Source organism: Pristiophorus japonicus, chromosome 2 (genome assembly GCF_044704955.1).
Source record: "Pristiophorus japonicus isolate sPriJap1 chromosome 2, sPriJap1.hap1, whole genome shotgun sequence".
Classification (NCBI taxonomy): domain Eukaryota; kingdom Metazoa; phylum Chordata; class Chondrichthyes; family Pristiophoridae; genus Pristiophorus; species Pristiophorus japonicus.
The window spans coordinates 159991118-160004700 of NC_091978.1; the positions used below are offsets into that span (position 1 = coordinate 159991118).

The following is a 13583-nucleotide window of genomic DNA, read 5'->3' on the forward strand; positions in this document are numbered from 1 at the left end:
AGGAACACGAGAGTAGGCCATTCAGCCCCCCGAGCTTGTTCGGTATTCAATTAGATCATGGCTGATCTGAGCCTCAACCCCCTTAATAAACAAATATCCATCGATCTATCTTATTTCAATTGACACAACATCCACAGCCTTTTGGAGGAGAATGTTCCAGATTTCTACTGTGTGTGGAAAAAGTGCTTCCTTATTTCACTCCTGAATGGCTTGGTTCTAATTTAAGATCATGACTTTTGTTCTAGATTCCACCACTAGAAGAAATATATTTGCTTTATCCTATTGCATCCTTTTATCATTTTAAACACCTCGATTAGATCACCCCATAATCTTCTATACACAAAGGAAAATGAGCTAAGTTTATCAAACCCACCCTCGTAATTTTACCGCTAACCCTTGGTATCATTTTGGTGACTCTGCGCTGCACCTCCTCCAATGCATCCTGAGGTGTGGTGCCCAGAACTGAACGTGGTACTCTAGGTAGGGTCTGACACTGGCTCTAGACAACTGAAGCATATCTTCCTCCCTTTTCTATTCCAGTCCCCTGAATTAAAGACCAACATTACATCGTTTTTTTTAAATTGCTTTTTATACATGCCTACGAGCTTTTAGTGATTCGTGTACATGTATACCCAAATTTCTTTGCGACTGCACAGTTTCTAGTTTTTCACCATTTAGAAAATACTTTGATTTGTCTATCTTGGATTTAAAGTGGCCGAACTCACATTTCCCCACATTGAACTCCATTTTCCGCAGTTTTGCCAACTCACTTAATCTGTCTCTGTCCCTTTATAAACTTCCTGCTTCATCTGCATTACTTGCTGTGCCTTCTAACTTAGTGTCATCTGCAAACTTGGCCATAAACCCCTCTCCCTTCATCCAAGTTAATAATAAATATAATGAAAAGCTGAGACCCCAGTACAGATCTCTGGGGAAGACAAGTTGTTACATCCCGAATACCTTTTATCCCCACTCTCTGTCTCCTTCCTCCCAACCAATTTCCAACCCATGTCACATCGTTTCCTCCAATCATGCTCTCTTATTTTTGCTAATAATCTTTTGAGGGAAAAATGGGGAAGAAAGAAATGCTACATGGTGAGATAAAATGACATAAGCTAGGAAAAAATGGGGAATAAAAAAATAATGAAAGAGCTTACATTTTTAAAGCTCCTAAACATGTCAGGACCTCCCAGATTCCACGCGATTAATTATTGTTGAATTGTAATCACTATTGCCATGTAGGCAGACAAGGAGGAAAGGAATGACAGATAGTGTAGTATGTTGGTACTTCAAGATGTAGTATTGAAGATTGGTAAGTAACAAATTCATGTATTTGATTTCCTCACGATATGAAAAACAAGGTTTAAAAAAACAAACATAAATGATGGGTGGAAGAAACATAGAAAGTAGGTGCAGGAGTAGGCCATTCGGCCCTTCGAGCCTACACCACCAATCGATATGATCATGGCTGATCATGCAACTTCAGTACCCCATTCCTGCTTTCTCTCCATACCCCTTGATCCCTTTAGCTGTAAGGGCCATATCTAACTCCCTTTTGAATATATCGAACGAACTGGCTTCAATAACTTTCTGTGGTAGAGAATTCCACAGATTCCCAATTCTCTGAGTGAAGAAATGTCTCCTCATCTCGGTCCTAAATGGCTTACCCATTATCCTTAGACTGTGACCCCTGGTTCTGGACTTCCCCAACATCGGGAACATTCTTCCTGCATCTAACCTGTCCAATCCCATCAGAATTTTATGTGTTTCTATGAGATCCCCTCTCATTCTTCTAAATTCCAGTGAATATAAGCCTAGTCGATCCAGTCTTTCTTTGTGTCAGTCCTGCCATCCGGGAATCAGTTTGGTGAACCTTCGCTGCACTCCCTCAATAGCAAGAATGTCCTTCCTCAGATTAGGAGACCAAAACTGCACACAATACTCAAGGTGTGGTCTCACCAAGTTCCTATACAACTGCAGTAAGACCTCCCTGCTCCTATACTCAAATCCCCTCGCTATGAAGGCCAGCACGCCATTTACTTTCTTTACTGTCTGCTGTACCTGCATGCCTACCTTAAATGACTGATGTACCATGACACCCAGGTCTCGTTGCACCTCCCCTTTTACTAATCTGTCACCATTCAGATAATAATCTGCCTTCCTGTTTTTGCCACCAACGTAGATAACCTCACACTTATCCACATTATACTGCATCTGCCATGCATTTGCCCATTCACCTAACCTGTCCAAGTCCCCCTGCAGCCTATTAGCATCCTCCTCACAGCTCGCACTGCCACCCATCTTAGTGCCATCTGCAAACTTGGAGATATAACATTCAATTCTTCTCAATCATTAATATATGTTGTAAATAGCTGGGGTCCCAGCACTGAACCCTGCGGCACCCCACTAGTCACTGCCTGCCATTCTGAAAAGGACCCATTTATTCCCACTCTTTGCTTCCTGTCTGCCAACCAGTTCTCTAGCTGTGTCAATACATTACCCCCAAATACCATGTACTTTAATTTTGCACACTAATCTCTTGTGTGGGACCTTGTCAAAAACTTTTTGAAAGTCTAAATACATCACATCCACTGGTTCTCCCTTATCCACTCTTACTAGATTTTTTGAGGATGTAACTAGAAGATTTGTCAAGCATGATTTCCCTTTCATAAATCCATGCTGACTTGCACCAATCCTGTCACTGCTTTCCAAATGCGCTGCTATTACATCTTTAATAATTGATTCCAGCATTTTCCCCACCACCGACGTCAGGCTAACCGGTCTATAATTCCCTGTTTTCTCTCTCCCTCTTTTTAAAAAATGGGGTTACATTAGCTACCCTCCAATCCATAGGAACTGAACCAGAGTCCATGGAATGTAGGAAAATGACCACCAATGCATCTACTATTTCTAGGGCCACTTCCTTAAGTACTCTGGGATGCAGACTAAGAGATCCTGGGGATTTATCGGCCTTCAGTCCCTTCAATTTCCCTAACACCATTTCCTGACTAAAGGATTTCCATCAGTTCCCCCTTCTCGCTAGACCCTCGGTCCCCCAGTATTTTCGGGAGGTTATTCATGCCTTCCTCAGTGAAGACAGAACCAAAGTATTTGTTCAATTGGTCTGCCATTTCCTTGTTCCCCATTATGAATTCCCCTGATTTAGACTGCAAGGGAATTACGTTAGTCTTCACTAATCTTTTTCTCTTCACCTATCTATAGAAGCTTTTGCAGCCAGTTTTTATGTTCCCTGCAAGCTTACTCTTATACTCTTATTTCCCCCCCCCCTAATTAAACTCTTAGTCCTCCTCTGCTGAATTCTAAATTTCTCCCAGTCCTCAGGTTTGCTGCTTTTTCTGGCCAATTTATATGCCTCCTCCTTGGATTTAACACTTTCCCTAATTTCCCTTGTTAGCCACGGTTGAGCCACCTTCCCTTTTTTATTCTTACGCCACATGGATGTACAATTGTTGTAGTTCATCCATGTGCTATTTAAATGTCTGCCATTGCCTATCCACCGTCAACCCTTCAAGTATCATTCTCCAGTCTATCCTAGCCAATTCACGTCTCATACCATCGAAGTTTCCTTTCTTTAAGTTCAGGACCCTAGCCTCTGAATTAACTGTCACTCTCCACCTTAATGAAGAATTCTACCATATTATGGTCACTCTTCCCCCAAGGGGCCCTGCACAACCAGATTGCTAATTAATCCTCTCTCATTACACAAGACCCAGTCTAGGATGGCCTGCTCTCTAGTTGGTTCCTCGACATATTGGTCTAGAAAACCATCCCTTATACACTCCAGGAAATCCTCCTCCAGAGTATTGCTACCAGTTTGGTTAGCCCACACAATATGCAGATTAAGGTCACCCATGATAACTGCTATACCCTTATTGCACGCGTCCCTAATTTCCTGTTTGATGCCATCCCCAACCTCACTACTACTGTTTAGTGGTCTGTACACAACTCCCACTACTGTTTTCTGCCCTTTGGTGCTTCGCAGCTCTACCCATATAGATTCCACATCATCCACGCTAATGTCCTTCCTTACTATTGCATTAATCTCCTCTTTAACCAGTAACGCTACCGCACCTCCTTTTCCTTCCTGTCTGTCCTTCCTGAATATTGTATACCCCTGGATGTTGAGTTCCCAGCCTTGGTTACCCTGGAGCCATGTCTCCGTAATCCCAATTACATCATATCTGTTAACAGCTATCTGTGCAGTCAATTCATCCACCTTATTATGAATGCTCCTTGCGTTGAGACTCGGAGCCTTCAGACTTGTTTTTTTAACATTCTTTGTCCTTTTAGAATTAGGTTGTAATGTGGCCCTTTTTGATTTTTGCCCTTGATTTCTCTGCCCTCCACTCTTGCTTTTCTCCTTCCTACCTTTTGCTTCTGCCCCCTTTTTTACTTCCCTCTGTCTCCCTGCATAGATTCTCATCCCCCTGTCTTTTTAGTTTTAAACCCTTCCCAACAGCACCAGCAAACACTCCGCCTCGGACATCGGTTCCAGTCTTGTCCAGGTGCAGACGTCCGGTTTGTACTGGTCCCACCTTTCCCAGAACCGGTTCCAATGTCCCAGGAATTTGAATCCCTCCCCCTTGCACCATTCCTCAAGCCACGTATTCATCTGAGTTATCCTGCAATTCATACTCTGACTAGGCATTGAAAAAACTACATTTATTCTTCTAAGAAGATTAAATTCATCTTTTCATCAAGAAAATGAGCTTTTGCTTTTTTGTCTTGCATGAAATCAGGTTCTGTTTTCATGTTCTGATAAATCTTGATTTTAGAACTGTAACCACAAGCAGATTATTGCTTTACAGTTTAATTTCAATTTCAGTGTGGTGAAGGAAAAAGATACTGAAAATTTAAATAAAATTAATTCAAGCCAAATGTCTTCCTTTTTATATGGTTTTTGTTAACTCTCAAAATTCTTTGGCTTGAAAGTTGACTGAAATAATTTTATTTTTAAGCTTTGTAATGGCTTGGCTAATTACTCGTTAATCCTTTGTCCCCTTATAGTATCAACCTACAGGTCCATGGGAGCAACGTTCTGAGCCAGCATTCATTCGAACTGCAGTGCCCTGCCCACCCTGTGTGGTTCCTATTCCCATGTAAGTAGTGATAGTACGATTCATAACTCAGTCTTGGAATATTTCTGTAACTAATTCTGAAAACTAACATATGCAACTCTTTTAGCTGTTGTCCATTGGGTTTTAAAAGAGGTGGCTGCAGAGATATTGGATGCAATGGTTGTGATCTTCCAAAATTCCATAGATTCAGGAAAGATCCCAGTGGATTGGAAGGTAGAAAATGTAACACCGCTATTCAAGAAAGGAGGAGGAGAGAAAACTGGAACCTACAGACCAGTTAGCCTGACATCAGTCGTCGGGAAAATGCTGGAATCATTATGAAGCAAGTGGTTACTGAGCACTTTCAAAATCATAAGATGATTAGGCAGAGTCAACATTGTTTTGTGAAAGGTAGATTGTGTTTGACAGATTTATTTTTTGGAGGATGTAACAAGCACGGTAGATAAAAGGGAGCCAGTGGATGTAGTATATTTGGATTTCTAAAAGGCATTTGATAAGGTATCACATAAAAGATTGTTAAGCAAAATAAGGGCACATGTGGTTGTGGGGGTACGGTGTTGGCATGGATAAAAGATTGGTTAACTGACAGAAGACAGAGAGTAGGGATAATGGGTCATTTTCAGATTGGTAGGCTGTAACTAGTGGAGTGCTGCAAGGATCAGCACTTGGGCCTCAGCTATTTACAAACTATATTCATGACTTGGATGAAGGGACTAAGTATAATGTATCCAAGTTTGCTGGCGATAAAAAGCTCGGTGGAAAAGTAAGATGTGAGGAGGACGCAAAGAGCCTGCAAAGGGATACAGACAGGTTAAATGAGTAGCCAATAAGGTGACAGATTGAGTATAATGTGGGGGAATGGTAGGAAGAATAGAAAAACAGAATATTTTTTTAAATGGTGAGAAGCTATTAAATGTTGGTGTTCAGGGAGATTTGGGTGTCCTAGTACAAGAAACACAGGGTTAGCATGCAGGTCCAGCAAGCAATTAGGAAGGCAAATGGCATGTTGACCTTTATTGCTAGCTGGTTGGAGTACAAGAGTAAGGAAGTCTTGCTACAACTATACAGGGCTCTGGTGGGACCACACCTGGAGTACTGTGCATGGTTTTGGTCTGCTTATTTGAGGAAGGATATACTTGCTTTCGAGACGGTGCAACGAAGGTTCACTAGATTGATTCCTGGAACGAGATGGTTGTCCTATGAGGAGAGATTGAGTAGATTGGTCTGATACTCTGAAGTTTAGAAGAATGGGAGGTGATCATTTTGAAATATATATAGGGGCCGAACTTTCCCGTTTTTTTAAGGCCCATCAAGACGGAAAGGAGTTCCCGATCGGGTCGGCCAGAGCTTTCCGCCGTCATTCGCCCCGCTCGTCCACACCCAGTGATAACCATATCATCACCGTGCGCAGTGCCTGGTCACCGCCCCGGAAGAGGACTTGCCCCGAAATCATCTAAGCGATGCTTGTCGGTGCCAACGATGGCTTTTCCTGTCGCTGTCAAATCGGCAAGTTGAACCGCCAGTGCTATTTACAGACTTGTTGTGGCTGCTACTATTTATGTCGGCAAAGTTTCTGAGGAGTTTAGGGTTTGTACGTTTAACGGCTGAAGCCGGCATCACTGATTACTGGCCCTCAATTCATACTGCCTGCTATCCTTCCCCTAGGTTAAATAGTGATGATTAGCAGCGGAGGCCACTGCTTGCGACTGAAGTCCGTACTGGTGGCAGTTGACTGCCTCCTCCACATTCTGTATCGCAGGATGCTTCAGAGAAGACAGCGGCGGCGGTAATTATGGGTGCAGAGAAATCAGAAGAGGGAAAGAGATATGATCCCACAGGCAGATATAGATGGGCATATAGCTGGGGCGGAGAAGGCCGTGAGGAAGGGTATGCAGTGAGGAGAAGGGGCAGGAATGCGGACCCACACATCCAGAGAGAAAAAGACATGGCGATCGGGCAGATGGCCAGCAGCAGTAGCATCCAGAGGATCACGACCAGGACACACAGGGCGATGAGGAAGTGGCCAGGGCGATGAGGAAGTGGCCAGACCAAGACGCAGACACAGCCGTTGTGGCAGTAGTCCCTATGCTGCAAGGGTCTTCCGACAACAGTTTTTGTACGTCAACCTGACTGATGAACAGTATCTCTGGAGACTGCGATTTGGGAAAGAAGTGGTCACAGAGCTCTGCCATCTCCTGCAGGCAGATCTGGAACCTCAAACAAGGGTGAGGATGGTACTCTCAGTGGCAGCTAAGGTCATCATCGCTCTCAAATTCTACGCTACCAGATCTTTCCAGGGAGCCACAGCAGACATTTCTAACATCTCCCAGTTTGTTGCCCATTGCTCCATCAGTCAGGTCACAGACACTCAAGAGAAGGAGGGAATTCATCTCATTTCCAATGACCACAGAGAAGCAGATGGAGTGGTCAGCTGACTTCCTCAGGATAGCAGGCTTCCCCATTGGGCAGAGTGCTATAGTCTGCACCCACGTCGCATTGATGGCGCCACAGAACAATATGGAGGTCTTCCGAAACCGAAAAGGGTACAACCCAATCCATGTGCAGTTGGTTTGCGACCATAGACGCCAAATCATGGCCATTGATGCCTGCTATCCTGGCAGCAGCCATTCTACGCCAGACCGGTGAGCCAGGTTTGTTTGAGCCCCCAAATGAAGGTTGCGGCTGGCTTCTCGGAGACCAGGGCTATCCGCTGTGCACATGGCTCATGACTCACCTCAGCAACCCCACCACTCCTGCCCAGCAAACTTACAATGACAATCATGCCACCACCAGGAGCATCATTAAGCAAACCATCGGAATCCTGAAACAACACTTCCGCTGCCTTGATTGCTCAGGAGGAGCCCTGCAGTATTCGCCCGCTGCATGTTCACAACCTGGTAATCATGAAGGCACAACCACTGGCCAACGACATAGCCGTAGTGCCGGAGGAGGAAGAGCACCAGGACGAGGAAGAGGCTCAGTAGAGATTCAGGAGGAGACTCAGCTGGCACGCAGGAGGCACCATCGCCATCTAGATCTTGCAAGTGAGGTCCGTGACCGTCTTGTAGCAACTCGATTCCAATAAAGTGCTTGCCACTTGCACCTTCCTCTGTGCATCCCTATGCTTACAGCAATGAGCCCTTACACACGCGATTCCCCACATTGAAATGGGACACAACAACAAGCAATAAAGTTTCCAATCAAGATTTATGGAACAAAAAGTGCAGCAATAACATAACCTCTCACTCACCCTTGTGCATTTCCTTATAGCCCCTTTTACATATACCTAATCTAGAACAACGCGCAGTGTCTCCCCTGTGGCAGCAACATGGCTGCTGTCTTTCACATCCAGAAGCTACAGTTGTCCTTCTAGGACGTCCTCAACTAGCTCTGGCCCTGGAAGTGCTGGCTGTAGACTACACCATCTCAGGCTAGGTGCCAGCAATCTGGTATAGCTGGATGCCAGCCATGGCTGGTTGCAAGACAGAGTGGCAGGGCTGGGATCAGGAATGCTGTCATCCTGAGAGAGGACAGCAGATTCCTGCTCCAATGATCCAGTGCCACTCTCCTGGGGTAGCACCTCAGCATCCCCACCAAGCTTCTTGAGCACAGTTGGGTGGGCTGCTGCAACACTGAGATCCCCGGTGGACAGTGGTGGTCCCAGCAGCGATGGCAGCATTCAGAGCTTGCGTGACATCCAGCTGAGACTGCATGAGAGCAGTGTGAGCATCCATGCCACCAACATGCTGCATTACAGCACTAAGATGTTGGGTTGCTTCTGCTTGTGCTGCAATGGAAGCCGCCACATCGCCCATGATGCGCGTCATGAGGTCTGGATCCGCATGGTCTCTCTGGGAGTCCACCATCGTCTGCACACTGACAATGATGGGCTCCATGGTGTGCGCAGAGCTGTCTGCAGTGTGGGAGGCGGACTCCTCCGCGCTCCTTACCACTTGCGACAGGCTCTCGGGCACCTTTGTGATTGCCACTATCATTTCTGAGTGCATGGGTAGCATCCTTTGTGCGAACGCCTCGACATCAAGGTCCTCATTTGAATCCTGTGCAATGGAACCCGCTCTGCAGAGCTGGCTCCCAAGCTTCCCTTTCCCGTTGACCATGCTGCAGCCCGCTCGGCTCCGGTACATCACCCAGTGAAGATCCCTCTCCTAAGCTATGCTGTAAAGATCCCAGTATCTGAGCTGATGGGTCCGAGTGAGAGAAGTAGTGACACAGGGCTCAGGCACAGGCTCGTCCACATCCGGGGCTTTGTCTGCAAGCATAAATGGCACAAAAGTCACGTAAAGATGAGGGAAGGGGGTCAGTCATGGCGGAACAAAGGTGCACACATTGTTGAGCAGTAAAATGATCGGCCTTTGTGCAATAGTGTGCAGATGGCATGAAAGGAAGGGTTTGACATACCAATGCAGATCCCAGCGGGACCAACGGCCACTGGGCAGACAACCTGTTGCATTACCCTTTCCTCCACATCATTAAGCTGGCGCAGTTGCGCCTCTCTACCTCCAGTTCTCTGCTGCTCACGATGGTTGTGTCATCTTGGCCTACAAAGCAAAGAAAGGTTGGTGAGTAACACTCCAGGCAGTGAGGTGGCAGACATGGATGTGCAGCTTAAGAAGCTGTGATTCGATGCAACAAGTGTGAGTAGGCACAGATGATGTATGGTTGAGTCCTCACTGAAATGGTGGTTTGCTGAGTGTGCACACAGACTGGTGTTTAACGGTTGGGGAAGGAGCCAGAGGCTCAGAGGTTGCAGTTCAGTAGTTGGGGCAGCATGTACTTACTTTCATCACTTGAGTGATGATGTTGAGCTTCTTTCGGCACTGAGTTGCCGTGCGGTCCACTATTGAAGTGCCCGACACCTCGACAGCCACCTCTGCCTCTGCTTTGGGGAAGACCTGCCGAAAGGGCCTCCCAGACTCTGGAAATAGGAGGTGCCGCCTGTCCTCCACAGCTTGCACCAGCGTTTCAATTTGGGCTACTGAAAATATGGTTGCCCTTGTGCTGCCTCTGAGTTCCCATTGATGCTCGAAACACACACCAGATGATCCAATAGAACTGATGAGAATAACCAATAACCAACCTGAAATACATGCCCTTTAAAAAGGCCAAGGTCTAGGTGCCTCGTTATGACGATGAGAGTCAGGTGAAATTGGGTACTCAGTCATTCCTTCCGCTCCTGCAGCGCCCCGCAGAGGCCATTTCTGCCCCCAATACTGCCTCGCTCAGTTTTTTGGGACAAATTCCTGAATATCACTCCATCCCATCTCTACAGTTGCTAAATCTTCAGTTAATGCATTTCCGGCCCCATTCTGATGGGGATTGACAGGGTAGATGCTGAGGGGCTGCTTCCCCTGGCTGAGAGTCTAGAGCTTGGGGGCATAATCTCAGGATAAGGGGTCAGCCATTTAAGACTGAGATGAGAAGGAATTTCTTCACTCAGGGTTATGAATCTTTGTTATTCTCTACCCCAAAGAGCTGTGGATGATGAATTGTTGAGTATGTTCAAGTCTAAGATATATAGATTTTTGGACTCTAGAAGAATCAAGGGATATGGAAAGTTAGTTGAGGTCAGCCATGATCCTGCTGAATGGTGGAGCAGGCTTGAGGGGCCGCATGGCCAATCCATCTGCTAATTCTTATGTTCTTACGACAAGCCGAATGGCCTCCTGTGCTGTAAGATTCTATGATTTGACTATCAATCGGAACCAATGAGGGCAGCCCCACCAACCTGGACAAATGAAGGAGAGGCATTGGGGGAAGAACAACTGTGTCGAAGATTGCAGAGAAACCAAGGAGGAATAATGCGGCATGGTCATGGTCACAGTCACAGAGAATGTCATTTATACCCTTGCTTAGCATATTTCAGTGATTTGGGAGGTGTGGAAATCTGATTGGAGGGATTCCAACAGACAGTTGTGAGAGATGAACACACATCTGGAGATTATAACATGTTCAGGGAGGTTTGAGATGGAACAGTAGTTAACCAGGATAGAGGGTCTGAAGAGTGAGATGGTGATGGTAGTTTTGAAAAGTATGAATACAGTGCCTGGCAAAAAAAAACTTTTACTGTAGCAGCTAAAACAGGAGCCAGGAAGATAAGTTGGTTGGAGTTTAGTGGCAATGTGGCTGAGTAAGCAAGAGGTTATGTCTCGTGGGTAAGATAAGCTTGGAGAGGATTGTCGGAATGGTGGAGTAAGCCGAGAGAGACACGAGTTCAGGGCTGGAGTTGGAATGGGGCGAGGAGCAATTTGGTCTGAGGAGAAATGGGGAAGCAGCATGAGGCAGGTGATGGTAGAAGGGACAAGGTAGAGGGCTTGAAGATTTTTGGTAGTAGAGAAATGAAGCAAGAGATTACCTTTGCTCTTGGCGATAATCCATTTTTGAAAAAGGAGAACAAGACTTTTGGCCTCAAACCAAATTAAGTCAAACTTCCTCCCAGCCTTACTATTGTGCATATTTATACAATTAATGCTTTCAGAATTTTAACATGAAAATTTGAGACCAAGGCTCGGTTTTGATGTAGTGCAAGCATAAACACTAGATATTAAGGGGGATATTTTAACCCCCCAGGATGGGTGTGCAGGGGTGGAGCAATTAAATTCTTAAAAATGGGAAGACTGACCCCACCGAGAAACCAGGACAGGCGAGTAACCTCTTGAGAGGTGGGTCAGTTATTTTACTATGTTAATGAGGCTGCATGCCTCATATTTTAACAGCTATTTGGATTTAAAGGCCATGGGCTCGGGAAACACAGAAGCTGAAGGGAGGCAAGAACTGCCGGATCCATCAGGTATGTGCTTTATCGGCACTGCTTGTGGGCCAAGAGGAGCAGGAGCACTTCCCCCAAGCCTTGAAGCTAACGTGCTGCGATTTGACTGCCCCACCCTGACGATCCGTCCACCCTCCAGCCTCTGAATCTGACTGTCCCTCCCATGACCCATTCCCCCCCCCCCCCCCCCCCCCCTTCCGTGATCCAGCGCTGACTGTCGCCCCCTACGATCTGGCATCGACCTTCCTGCCCGACAGCCGGCCAGGCAGCATCTCCATCTAGCCGGCTGCCGGGTGAGAAATGGAGAAAAAAAATTTAAATTAGGTCCTGATGTCAAATTCGGCAGGACCTCCACATTCCCTGTATTTCCGGGTTTCCCAGCTGCTAAAAGTTGCTGCCACTCCTTTCCAGTCTCCCTGTAAATATCGGGGCTGTAAAGGCAATTATCAGAGTAAATGTTGATGACGGAATCTTGCCACTGGCAGCGCATATCAAAACATCATTGATGCACTACATGTAATTTTCAAATGTAATTTGACAGCACTTACTTAGGAAATAACTCTCAAAGTTTCTGAAGAAATGTTTGTGACAAAGTGAGGTCACTACCATGTTTTATAAAGATGTGCATGGTGATTGTAAAAGAGAGAAAATAGTGCAGGAAAGCAACTAACCAATGCTCTTTTATTTTGTCTCTACTCCGTTATTTTGAATGATTTTAGGTAACTAGACATATAGTTACTGAATGAACATTTGCATTGATTTCATACATATGATTCATAAATAGAGTAACATTTTGAATTTTTGTTTGGTTATTTAAATCTTTAATAGGTTTCATTATTTTGTCTTGCAGGTCTTGTCTTGGAAAACATGAGGTGAGCCCAAAAACAATCATTAAAGGTAAAATATGCAATTAGGCATTTGATTCATGAGAATTCAGTGTGGATTTCTTATAAATTAGACTGAAGATACATCTGCTAAGACTGGGTTGTTACAGACTGGTGATTGTTGAGGTCAGATTTTGGCAGAACTCTGAACTTTTCTCTGATTTGTGGGGGGTGCGTGGGCAGGTACAAAAGAAGGTAAGTTTTTTAAATTTAAAACAAACTTTTCCTGCTTTAAATATATTTTACGTCACAGTTTTACCCCATTTTTACTTCAATGGGACATTGTTGGTATTGTCGTGGTAGCGGACAGTATAGTCAGGGGGATAGAATACTGTTCTCTGCAGCTGCGACCAGGAGTTCCGAAGGCTGTGCTGCCTCCTCGGTGCCAGGGTTAAGGATATCTCTTTGCGGCTGGAGAAGAATTTGGAGTGGAAGGGGGAAGGATCCAGTTCTCGTGGTCCATGTAGGAACCAACAAAATAGGTAGAACTAGGAATGAGGTTCTGCTGAGGCAATAATCTCGGAATTGTTACCTGAGCCACATGCACATTGACATAGCAACAAGCAGATCCGAGAATTAAATAAGAACATAAGAAAGGAATAGGTACAGGAGTAGGCAGTACGGCTCCTCGAACCTGTATTGCCATTCAATAAGATCGTGGGTGATCATCGACCTCAACTCTACTTTCCTGCCAGATCTCCATTTCCCTTGATTCTCTTAGACTCTCAAAATCTATCTATCTCAGCCTTGAATATATTCAAAGACTTAGCATTATCAGCCCTCTGGGGCTGAAAATTCCAAAGATTCACAATC

General features: G+C 45.4%; 1 protein-coding gene across 1 annotated transcript in view; it reads left to right on the forward strand.

The window, feature by feature from the left end:
* nfxl1 (nuclear transcription factor, X-box binding-like 1) overlaps window positions 1-13583 on the forward strand; it is a 233424-nt gene that overhangs the window by 106228 nt on the left and 113613 nt on the right. The window contains exons 14-15 of the mRNA XM_070870141.1: window positions 5029-5120; window positions 12737-12758. Of these exons, the coding sequence (XP_070726242.1) occupies window positions 5029-5120; window positions 12737-12758 (114 nt within the window). The remainder of the gene's footprint in view (window positions 1-5028; window positions 5121-12736; window positions 12759-13583) is intronic.